Genomic DNA, 12,036 nt, shown 5'->3' on the forward strand with positions numbered 1-12,036 from the left:
CAGAACAACGGAAGGCCAAGTCAGCAGGAGTGAGAAGAACTCCTAACAGCAGAGCACTGGACGGACACACGGCGCAGAAACTGACAGAACTGAAAGGAGAAGCACGTGAGTCCACCGTCGCGGTCAGAGCCGAGCATCCTCTCTCCGCGTGGAGAATCAGCAGGAAGACAGACAGTGAACACGACCCTGAGCTCACGCGACCTCACTGACATTTAGAGAACGTTCAACCCCAGCAGCAGCTGACCTCACATTCCTTTCAAGTGCGCTCGGGAGCCTCCCCAGACAACGTCCTGTCCTGGGTCATAACACTAACCTGACGGCGTTTAAGGATTTGAAATAACGTATTTCTTTGACCACAATAGAATTAGAGTCGAATTTAATATCCTAAACTACAGAAAAATTTCCATTTAGAAATTAAGAAAGATTTCTATATAACCCACAGATCAAAGAGGAAGTCTTGAGAGAAATTTTTAAATATTTGAAGTGAATGGAAATGAAAAATACAAGATATCAAAGTGTGTGAAAAGAAGCTAACCCAGTGCCTATAGGGAAATACATATTATGAAAGGCAGATAATACAGGAGAAGAAATGCTCAGATTAACAATTGAAGCATTTACCTTTTGTATCTAGAAATACAAGAGCAAAATAAACCCAGAGTAATTTGAAAAAAGAAAATAAGACAAGAACAGAGAAAATGAAACTGATAAATCTAATAAAACATATTTACAAAAAACCCTGCACTTAATAGCATCCTTAGTGGTCGAAATCTAGCTTTTTCCTGAACACTGGGAAGGAGGCAAGGCTGTTTGTTCTCAGCACTGCTATGCAGCGTTCCCCTAGAAGTCTGATCAGTGTGATACGACAAGAAAAGGAAATAAAATAATATACAAATGGGAAAGGGGAAAGAGAAAACCTGTGTTTATTATGGACATTGTTTATGTATGTCGGACAAAAAATCCCAGAGTTTCTACAGAAAATTCCCAAGACTAATAGGTGAGTTCACCAAGACTGCAGGATAGAAGACCACAGGGAGGGCAGGGACCCATCATGACACTAGTCAAGATTTGAACACAGATTTAGAACTCTGTGCTCCTGGTCCCGGGAGCGCACTGAGGCTCCCGAGTGCTCTGCAGACACGGACAGTCATCCAGTCCAGGTCCACGGAATGGGTGAGAGGGTGGGAAGGGGTGTGGGGGGCAGGGAGCCCCGTGTGGCTCTGTGGGGTGTACGGCGGCCTCGTGCACTTACGTCCAGTCCTCACCCCCTCACTGTCCAGACTGCACTAAGGATAGGAATCATGTCTAACGTCTGTCACCCACCGTGTGCTGTGTGGCTAATGACAACATCACCACCTGCTGGAGTTTCTGCTTCCCAGTGCCCGGGACGTGGTTTCTCCCTGCTCCCTGCCCACCAGCAAGGGTGAGCTGTAGGGACCCCGGAGGGAACAGAGCTGAGCTCAGAAATGGACCACACGATTCAGGGACACAGCCCTGCTCTGCCAGCGACCCAGATGGGACAATGTTCTCAGACACTTCAAGTCCTCCTTTCTACTGTGATCTGCATGTTTGTGGGACAGTCCTGGTTCTGACCAGACAGCTGCACGGCTGGAGGCCAGTGTGTGTGTGCTCCTGTGCAGACACTGAGGTTTTAGGGATGAGAAGCTTCTCTACTTTCCTCTGATCTCAGGGGATCTACCTGCTTCCAGTGGATCTCCGGGTCAGCTGAGAGATGGAGAGGAAGGGACATTTGAGACCCGCTTTTCACTGCTTGAATTACTAATTCGGGCCAACAGCAGGCAGTTTTGTCACCTGGAGGAATGGCGGTAGAGCATGGAAGGAGAGAAAGTGTGTCCCTTACCAAGAGGGGACCTTACAGTATTTTTCTAGGGCTCGAGCCAACTTTTCCATATTCCCCACAAACAAAATGTGCACATTGTGTCACAGAACCAGTCCCCAGTAAGTGGGGATGATTACGAATTCACATTATCTGTAAAGAGCTCTCAGTGCAGGACTGACGGCCGGGGGTGCTCAAGATGGGCCCGGGGGGATGCTGTGATTCTCCATGGACTGTCCCAGAGGCTGAGGGTCTGAAAGCCAGTTTGATGTTGTACAGATGAGAGGGACAGTGGTGGGGACCGTCTAAGGTTGTCACGTAGCAGAGGCTGAGTGGTCCTGGAACAGGTTTGGACCAATTTATTTACTCAGTTTCCCTGACCTACCACTGTGTGTCTCACGGGGCTTGTGCACGAGGATTTAGCACAGAAATAACTCCTGGATCCATCCAGTCCCTGCTCAGAGCCGTCGGAGGTGGAAGAGGCAGGACCAGAGCTGCAGGCATCATGCTCAGGAGACAGGTGTCCCCGGGGCGGGATTCTCCTGCTTCTTCCCATTAAATCGTGGTCATGGCCTGGCCTGGCCTGCGGACCTCACTGTAGACAGTAGTGAGAGAGTTCTCCTCTTCTAGATGTGGTTCTCCAATACCCTGGAATGCAGACAGAGGGTTCCTGGAACAGCTGAGGGATGCAGAGGACCCAGAGGGACCCACGGAGACCCAGGGCTGCACATGACCTCCTCCAGCACCCAGCACTGCATGGACCCCAGGAGAATGTCCTTAGTTAATACTGTGTTGTCTGGAAAGGGTTACAGAGGCCTGGAGACAAAAGCCAGCAGATGACTGGGATTGACAGGCCCACACCCAGGCGCAGAGGGACTAGGGAGAACCCAGGCTGCCTCCTCCCCTAGCCTCACCTTGTCCTTGAGGTCATCACACCCCTGCTGGCTCAGCTCTGCATAGTGGATGCCACCATCCGGGTCCCTGGGTTCCTCCTGCGATCCTGCCCCTGGGTCACACACAGATGGAGCTTGAGTCTCAGCCTGGAAACCTGTACCCTCCCCCTCCATGACCCCCATGGCCATGGCCACACCCACCAGCTGCCTGGAGGGACACTCCCTGAGCAACAATATGCTGGAGGAAAGAAAATCCAGGGTGTAGTAGGGGAGGGAAGTCTTGGCCACGAGAAGAAGTGCAACCTGCCTCTCCCAGGCTCCACGTTCTTCTTCCCACGTCTCTTCCAAAGGTGCAGCCCAGCTCCGAGGATCAGCAGCAGGACCGCAACAGGAACCAGGATGTTTCGCAAGTGGGCAGCACTGGTCTGTCCTTGCGCATCTGTTTCCATCACACAGAGAGTGAAGAAGGTTAAGGCGACAGAGAACTGAGGACGCCCATTGCCAGGCACATGGAGAGTCTGAAGGGACCTGGTCAGGAGCTCGAGAGGGAGGAGCATGGCAGGGGCTCTCACTCAGCCAGTTCCCGAGCTCCTGCTTGGGGCTGGGGTGCTGAGAGGAGCAGGACATGGTGCCCTCGGCTGGGGGAGGGCTGAGCACATGCCAAAGGCAGGCAGCCAGAGCCATTCTAGGACACGAGAGCTTACACCTTGTACCCAGGTCATCAGGGTGGGCCTCATGGAGGTGATGGGCAAACCCGGACTTAAGGGAGGAATAGGAGGTTACCCGATATTCAGGGTGGGTGAGGCATCCCAGGAAGGAGACCCATGACCAGGAATGGCTGTGACAAGTCCCCAGCCTTGGTAGCTATCAGCACCCACTGGGGCAGGTCAGAGAGGGACCAGGTAGGAGGACCTGGGTGGGAGGATGAGAGGGAGGGAGGAGCCTCTTTCCAGAGGGCCCAGTATGTCCCTGAGCCATGAGCTTCCTCTGGGATCACGGATATGGAGGCAGCAGGTCCCCCAGTAGCTGGTGGAGGAGGTGGTGGAGGGTGAGGGGAATCACGGGGAACCAGGTCATTCATTCATTCAGGGACATGCTGACTATGCGCAAAGTGCCTGAGGTTGATTCTATGACAGGCATTCAAAGGAGAAGCTCTCATAGCCCCTGCCCTCCAGGAGTTAAGGCTGCAGAGGAGACTAATCCTGGGCTAGAGCATCAGCTCCCAGTGTGGGGCAACTGACTGCTCCTTAGAGGATACGAAGTGTGAGGGCAGGACAGTGGCAGCTCCTGCAGGGCCCTGAGTCATCGAGGCTGCAGAGCCCCTGAGCAAACTCTCTTCATGCTGGGACTGCCTCCAGCACAAGGCCCTGTGGGACTGCCCGGGTCACAGGCCCCCAGAGCCAGCTGCAGGGAGGGGGTCCCTGGATGGGAATAAGTTGGGAGTGGAGGACTCCTGACTTGGAAGGGCTGAGGGCAGAGGGAGGGGCCTGAGCAGAGGCTGGCAGTGGAGGAGAGCGGGACACATCGGGAATGCAGGCAAGCAGGTGGGTGTGATGTGTGTCCGTGAGACCAGAAATGGGCAGAGGAGCAGTGAACCCTGAATCCTACAGGCAGTCATCGGCCCAGACCCCTCAGGTGGCACAGACCACAGACACCCCCAACTCGCTTTTCCTGAAAACCACCGTGAACACACTTGGGATGATGGATGAGGGTGAGGAGAGGTACCTGTTGGGTGCTGCCTGGACCAGCAGGGCTGAGGGCTAGAGAGCAGCACAGGAATGACACCCAAGGGCAGTAGCAGGTTGGATGTGCCTGCTAGAGTCATGGACGGGGTGACCAGGTGGCAGGGAGTGACATAATCTTGGGGAACAAAAGTTGAGAACAGTCACCCAGAGATCCCTGAGCACCGGGAGAGACCCTCCCCTCTAGCAGGTGCACTCACCATGATCACAGACGTCCCCAAGGTCCACGGTGGCAGTTTTCTGGTCCACCTGGTTGCTGACCACACAGGTGAGGCTCGTGTTGGGCTGTCTCAGGGGCAGGTTCACAGCCAGGATCCAGGGGTTGGTGACTGGTCCTGGGGCCGGTCCCAGCTCCCTGGGGAGACCCTTGATCTCCCAGGATAGCGACAGGTTCTCCCTGGTTCCCGTGGTGTCACACTCCACAGTGATGTTGCACCAACCTCGTGTGAGGGACAGAACTTTGATGCAGATCTGGGGCAGGGGCACAGGCTCTGGGGCAGGAGAGACAAGGGGACAGAGCCTCACATGAGTGGGAAACATCACAGCTCCTGCTTCCTCCTGCAGATTCTCCCTGATGCTCTGGCTTCCTCCCTATAAGTATAGCGATTGCATTTTATAGATAACAGGGAATTGACCCAAATATACAGCAGGTGCCAAAAAGGAAGGGAGCCACTGAGTTCAGCTCTGTGTGATTCACTAGGCTGAGCACGTCTTACAAATCTCCCACGAGAAATTAGATGCTGGAGTCATCTGCCTGAAACCCATTAACTCCAAGAAAGTGACGTGTCTCCTACAGGAAGGTTAAGTGTGAGACACAAGGATTTGTCCTGGTCCAGAGCCCAGCTCTACTCCTGCTCAGATGGTTCCAGGGACCACAGAGCCCGTGGTGCAGACGGCCACCGGCAGCTCTGGGAGCCCAGAGATCAGCCCCAGGCTCCACCAGGAGAGACTGCAGTGGGGGACACAGTGGTGGTTCCTAGGAAAGACCACCCCAACTCTTGTTGTAATATGCACTGAACTTGGGGTCCACCCAGGAAGACAAGGGACTGACTGAGAGTCTCTCTGGAAATCTCCAGGACCTGAATCTGCGAAGGCCACTCTCTCTGGGGCAGGACATTTTCCTGTGCGGGGGAGGGGTGCAGGGAGAGAGCTGCTCCCTGAGGGTCTGAGGAGGGGTTACCCTGTGAATTCTCCTCCATCCATGGAGGTTCAGAGCTGGACTGTGGAGTCTGTGAGTGAGCTGACTTGGGCTGGGCTGAGAAGGACGAGGGGAGAACCACACGCAGGATTCCGGATCCTGCTAGGTGTCGAGTATCTTTTAACCACGACCACGTGCTGAACCTCAGAGCCCGCAGGTGTCTTAGGTTCCAGGGCAAAGGGAACTGAGGCTGAGAATCAGCTGATGGTAAACTAGAGATGGTCTGAATTCCCTGGGACAAGCCCCATGTGATCACAGGGTCCTCACAAGTGGGAGGAGGCAGGAGAGGAGGTGGGAGGGAGGCGGTGCCAGAGGGACTCATCCCACCTGTGCCACCTGTGAAGGGGGAGGAAGGGACCACAAGACAGGGGATGTCGGTGCCCCTAGAAGTGGGCACAGGAACAGAAGTGGATTCTCCCCAGAGCCTCCAGAGGCTCCAGAAGCTCCAGAGGCTCTGGGGTCTGACTCCTGCCCTATAGCCTAGGAGGACCCCGGGGGGGTGTGGTCAGCCACTGAGGTGCTGTCACCTGTTACAGCAGCACTAGACAGTAAGAGTCTCGCTAAGGACCCCGAGTCCTATGGGGACAATGAGTGTTACGGCAAAATCCCCATTTCCCCCCATTCCGTGTTCCCTCCTGAAGCACAGACGTGATTTATCCCTGGTGTGAGTCTCAGCTCTGCCTGCATTTGTGGTGACCTCACAGCATCGAATTTCTGGGAGACGATCGAGTCCGAAGGCTGTGGTCTGGAAGGAATCTTATAAGCGGGGCGCATGGACACACCCAGGGACTGAGGAAGGGGGTCAGCTCTGGGACTGGGGGAGGGTCACCATATACCATAGACCTTCAGGTGGAAATCCTGGTCATACTGTATTCCCGTGGTATAGGACTCTTGAGCCCGGTACAGTCCACTGTCCTCAAGGGTCAGGTTGTCAATCCTCAGGGTCGTTGTGTTGAGCACATGGACCCTCTTCTCGAACTTGTCCTGGAAGTTGACCCATTGTGGAACATCTCCCCTGGGACTAACTCGGAGTATGCCTGTGTACATTGATCCAGTTTTAATGCCCCAAGTAATATTCTCCAGCTCAGCTCCTGAAGATATTTCTGGATTTCTGATCACTTGAAACAACACAGAATCTCCTTGAATCCTCTTCAGCGGAACAGGGATTCCAGAATCATCCACTGCAGCCCCACGGGCTCCAGGACTCTGGGTCACAGCGCTGCAGACACCTAGGGCATAGGACACAGAAAACATGGATGGTTTTCATTAGGAATAAAGGAGAAAACCCTAGAACCCATCTTCCTGAAATCTATCCCATGTGCCCCCTGGAGTCTGGGAAGGCAGGAGAGTGCCATGAGTTTGAGGCGAGGCTGGAATTCCTCCTGGTCCCAGGGGAGCATCCCCTTGAACAGGTCACGGGAACTTGCTCACCTGCAGTGTCCTGACCCCTGACAGCGAGAGCATGAATGTCAGGAGGTCTCAGATCTGAAGCAGGAGCAGCTTTTGGGACCACACCGAGTGCATTTCTGCAGGAGGCAGGTTCTCACAGGGTTACAGAGACCTCTCATGCCCAAAGGGCATGCGAGCTCTGCCCTTGGAGGTGATCTGCCCCCAGGACTCCTCTCTAAGGAGCAGAGTGCTGCTAACGTGATGGGCGGCCTCAGGGACAGCAGGTCCGACAGGAATGTGACCACGTCTTGTTTTCACCCTGTGTCCTGCTTGCTCTGACGAAGCCCGCCACTGTGTTGTGGGTGGCCCCGTGCAGAGACCCCCATGGGGAGGGACGGAGGGCAGCCTCTGGCCAACAGCCAGGGATGGTGAGGTCCTGACACGGCTCCGCCAGGCTCCACTGAGTCGGGCACAGCCACACTGTCCCCCAGTCCCTCTAGCACGTCGGGACACAAGTGCCATGGGTCCCCACAGCACAGTGCTGCATCCCTCTCTTCAGAAAGCGAATTGGCCACAACCTTGATTTTGGGCTCGCAGCCTCCAGAACCAGGAGATGAAAAGATTGTGTTGTTTAAGGGTTTATGCTGTCTTGTTTCGGCAGCCCCAGGACCCTGAGGCAGGAGCCTAGGAATCGCAGGCATGCATTTGGACCCAGTGAGGGCTCCTGGGGTCTTGCCTGGGTTCCTGGCTTGAGGGCGTGAGCTCTGGGGTGAGACACACACTGGGGTCACGTTCCAGATCCTCCCTTCACTGAGTGAGCAGCCCCGGGCTATTTCCTAAAGTGTCTAAGCCTGGAGCTCCCGCATGGGAACCACCAGGACGAGATGTGAGCGTGTCCACGGGGCTCCTGCAAGGATTACATGTGAGAAAGCCCCCACCGTGACTGTTCCTTGTCGTCTCATCACTGTGTTAGGCTGTGGGGAGTTTACAGGTACCTGGTCCACCTGCCGCTCGCTCACCTGAGACCACAGGCTCCCTATGAATGTGAGTCCCTTTCCCTACGTTTACTGCTTCGTCAGATTCTGGGCATCTCGGGATCCCAGGACAACCCACTGATGCAGGCGGGTGCGGAGTGTCGTCCCCTTTCCAAGGGTGAGAAGGTTGCATTTCGGCCGCACTCAGCGACTTTTGTCTTAAATATTAAGCAGATTCCACACTGCAGTAAAGGAGGGCGCTAGACATGGAAATGCAGCTCTCCCCGACCTCTGAGCCCCACTGCCGCGCTGCCCTTCCCACAGGCTGGTGCTGTTCCGGGCTCCCGTGTGTCCCTTCTTCGGGGGTCTTTGCACTGACAGGTGCCTGCGTGTGTCTCCACGTGCACGACCCACACCTCCTGCGCTGCGCTGCTCCCCCCTTCTCCGCACGGCTCGGGCAGGGCTGCAGCTGCGTCTGTGCTCGGGGAGGTACGGAGTCACACGCAGGGGCGTATCTGTCCTTTTCCGTACACAGAAGCCACGCAGGTACATGTGCATCATCTGTGGGGCGTATGTTTCGTACACGGGGCACACGAGTCACACATGGAACATGCAGGTTGCACACACATCACACACGGGGCACACGTGTCACACACGGGTGTACGTACAACACGCTACGGAGCTCACACCATGTGGGCACCTGCACCTCATGCACGGGGGCACACGCATCGCTCTCAGGTGCGCACGCGTCACACACAGGTGCGTCTACAGCACACGCTGGGCTACACGTGCCACACTTGTGTGTATATGGTCGCACGTGACTTCTTGTCCATCACACACGAGTGTACACACCACAGGCAGCGTATCTGCGCCCCACGTGGGTGTGTGTACATCACACTTGGTGGTGTAGACCGTTCCCGTGGGTGTGTGGACACTGGGATAACCCACTAGAGGGTCTTAGACCAAAGGCAGCTCCATCTCAGCCTCTGACCGACCCTGCCCATCGCCTCCTGAGAGCGACCCCAGCGGCTCTCCCCCCAGTGATGCTGAGGTTCCCACCGGCACACGGTGATCAAGCTTTCTGCCCTTTGCCCGACTGATAAGAGAAAATTATGTCACGTTATATTTAAGGAGCATTCCTCCTGTGAATGAGCCTGGCGGCTCCTCATGGATTAATGCACAGAACGACGGTGTCCCGTCACACCCGCGTCCCCACCCCGTCCACGGCCACGGCCACGGCCCATCTCGTGTGCAAATACGCAGAGTGTGGTGCACACAGGACGCCGACCCCGAGTCAGAGAAGCCGCCCTTGTTCCAACAGGGGGACGGTGCCCGGGGTTCCCTGAGGGACAGCAGATCCATCCTCAGGGCGACACCTGCCCGCGGCTGCTCCCCTGGAATTCTGAGCCCACACAGTCGCTCTCAGTGCCCCCCGTGTGGGTCAGAGGGGTCCACCCCAGGGGACAGGGACACGGACGCTGGTGTTTCTGCCAACCACGGGCAGCAGCTACGCGGCTCCGGCCAGGCTGTTCCCACCCACCCCCCATCCCCTGCAGCAGCTCGCTGGCCTGAGTGGGTCATGCACACCGGGGTCCACACCCCGCTCAGGAGCAGAGACAGAGATGACAGAAGGCCCTAGGGCTGCAGGGAGCCTTAAGATGCATCCCCTCCCTCTTGGAGAGTGGAGGAGGTCACCACAGGTGGTCCTGGGCTCTGGGTTCTGAAGCTTCCCAAGCCGGCTCCCCAGCTGTCCGTCCCCGTCAGGATGCAGGACAAGAACAGGACAGGAGGAAGACACAGAACAGAGGCCTTGGAGAAGCAACAGGGACAGTCCTGTTCAGGGGGAGACCCCCAATCCCAGGATGTCACAGCTGGAGGGAATTTGAGGGAACCTTTCACAGAGGAGGGGTTCCCTCAGGAGAAAACTTTTCTGGATTCACCCACAGCAGAATCAGTCCTGGAGCCAGCTTCCCTCTGTCAGCCCAGCGCCTCCCCTGTAGGAAACTGCCCTACAGCCCCCTGCCCTCCCCCAGCTTCTCCTGCCCCTCCCCCCCAGGGTTCTTCCCTCCCAGTACTGCTGTCCGGTCCGTGGACTCTGAGCAGATCTGAAGTCTCACCCCCCAGCAATTGTCCCAGGAGAGGGGACTCAAGTACTGGCTGGCTTTGGCAGGGAGGCACGTGGGGCTACCTGAGGGTTAACCAGCACCTGCTGGAAAGAGGGGAACCCGGGAGAGAGGAGGCTCAACCCTCAGGCTGCAGGGGAGGAGAGGCCCAGAAGCTGTCCCAAAGAGGGACAGAAGGTCAGGGGTGGGATGGCTGTGAGCAAGAGAGTCCAAGTTTATTTAAATAAGATGAAACTTAACTTTCAACCATCACTGTAAAATTTTGTCCATTTCTGTCTCTTTTCCTTCCCTCTTTTTCCCTTCTTTCTTCCTTTCTTCCTCCTTTTTTCTATCATTTTTAGTTTTACAATCCAGATGTTTATGGAGGAAATTCAATGTAATATCTCATATTTCTCCAGTTCAATGAAAGTGAAAAGAGAAAGCCCACCTGTTGCTGACAGGAAGTTACCCCATTAAAAGGGTCTTGCAAAGCTCTTTTTCTAATGATTTATCTCTCTATTTACAAATGCCCTGGTATCCAAAAATCTCCTAGAATCCTGCCGGCTGGTGTGTTCACACCAAACATTACAGACAGTAACAGCTTTCCCGGGGTCTGCAGAATTCACAAATCCCAAGAGCACAGTATTTTCTCCTTTGTTCTTATTTAAAATGTTAGTCAGAAGCTGATGGTCTCAGCTGAAATAAGAACCGGAAAATCGGGCTCTCCTTAAAACAGTCTTTCAGTTCCCTTTTTGGAACCCCCTCTGCTTCCCTCCTGTACCCCCAGGTCACCCCGACCCAGAGCCCAGGTCAGCAGTCTCCTGTTCCCGGCTCACCCTTACACACAGCAGGTGGGCGCAGACCCTTGAATTCTGGGGGCTCCTTTCCTTCCTTTGCAAACAGAATGTCCCTGGATTCGGGGCCTCATCTTGCCCAAGGAGCCAGACTAGCGCGGCCCCTCCAGCTCAGACGGGGGCTCTGGGTCGGCTCCTCCTGCACACAGCAGCTGCAGAGGCTGTTGCTCCCCTGTGCATGGTGTGGGGGGGTGTGCCCCCCACCTGGGTCCCCCGCAGCCGCTCCTGTGTCTCCTCCATCCTCTCCCCAGGAGGCTCTGAGCTCTCCTGGCCTCACCCCCTTGGGGAGGGTGGGGGAAGGGGTTCCCTTCATGCTTCCAAGCAGCCAGGTGAGGGTTCCCAGCCTGGCCTTAGCCCAAAGCTCCCTTTGTTCCCTCTGTCCCCCCCCCCCCCCCACCCCGGGGCTCTAACCCAGTGCACCGCGTGTGCTCCGTCATCACGGAGCTGCTCTGTCTGGTTCTTCAGCACAGACCTCAGCCAGCCCGGGAGCTCCTGCCTCCCTGCCCACCCGGTGGCCTCCCTCCCAGGGGGCCCGGGCCACTCACTGAGGAGGAAGCTGGCGAATCGCAGGAGCCAGGAGGCCCCGCACAGATGGGGGTCTTCTGAGCAGGCGCCCATGGCCGGCTGCCTCCCTGCTGGCTCCGCCTGGGCCTGTGAGGTTGCAGAGGAAATACCAGAATGCAGAGTCTAGAAAAGAGGAAAAGCATCACCGAGAAGAGCCCTTAGGGTCTTCCACACCCCAAGGGCGGGGCTGACTGCTCATTCTGGGACCTCACTGTCCAGCCTAGAGTAACCCACTCCGATCTCTCATGTTAGCTCAGCACCCGCAGGGGGACCTCAGGAGATAACTGCACAGAGAAAGACAATTGTCATATGATCTCTGTGATATGAGGAATTTGAGAGGCAGGGCAGGGGGTTGTAGGGGGAAGGAAGGGAAAAAAATGAAACAAGATGGGACCAGGGAGGGAGACAAACCATAAGAGACTCCTAATCTCAGGAAACAAACTGAGGGTTGCTGGAGAGGAGGGAGCCAGGAGGGATGGGGTGGCT

The 12,036-nt window shown here is 55.9% G+C and overlaps 1 protein-coding gene across 1 annotated transcript; it reads right to left on the bottom strand.

The window, feature by feature from the left end:
• Window positions 1–740: 740 nt before the first annotated feature.
• LOC123927441 (SLAM family member 9-like) lies at window positions 741–11,643 on the bottom strand. The gene is made up of 6 exons (XM_045982009.1): window positions 11,532–11,643; window positions 6,504–6,896; window positions 4,670–4,960; window positions 3,035–3,166; window positions 2,749–2,840; window positions 741–2,482 (listed from the first exon to the last, which is right to left on the bottom strand). Exons 1-6 carry the CDS (start codon window positions 11,602–11,604, stop codon window positions 2,390–2,392), a joined length of 1,074 nt encoding a protein of 357 aa, XP_045837965.1. The 5' UTR covers window positions 11,605–11,643; the 3' UTR covers window positions 741–2,389.
• Between the last annotated feature and the right edge of the window lie 393 nt (window positions 11,644–12,036).

Source organism: Meles meles, chromosome 17, assembly GCF_922984935.1.
Source record: "Meles meles chromosome 17, mMelMel3.1 paternal haplotype, whole genome shotgun sequence".
Lineage (NCBI taxonomy): Eukaryota > Metazoa > Chordata > Mammalia > Carnivora > Mustelidae > Meles > Meles meles.

Coding starts and splice junctions, on each gene's coding strand:
- LOC123927441 (XM_045982009.1), bottom strand. CDS start 11,604: ATGGGCGCCTGCTCAGAAGACCCCCATCTGTGCGGGGCCTCCTGGCTC. Junction 6,897..11,531: donor ATTCGCCAGCTTCCTCCTCA/GTGAGTGGCCCG, acceptor CCTATGCCCTAG/GTGTCTGCAGCGCTGTGACC. Junction 4,961..6,503: donor TTTCCACCTGAAGGTCTATG/GTATATGGTGAC, acceptor CTCCTGCCCCAG/AGCCTGTGCCCCTGCCCCAG.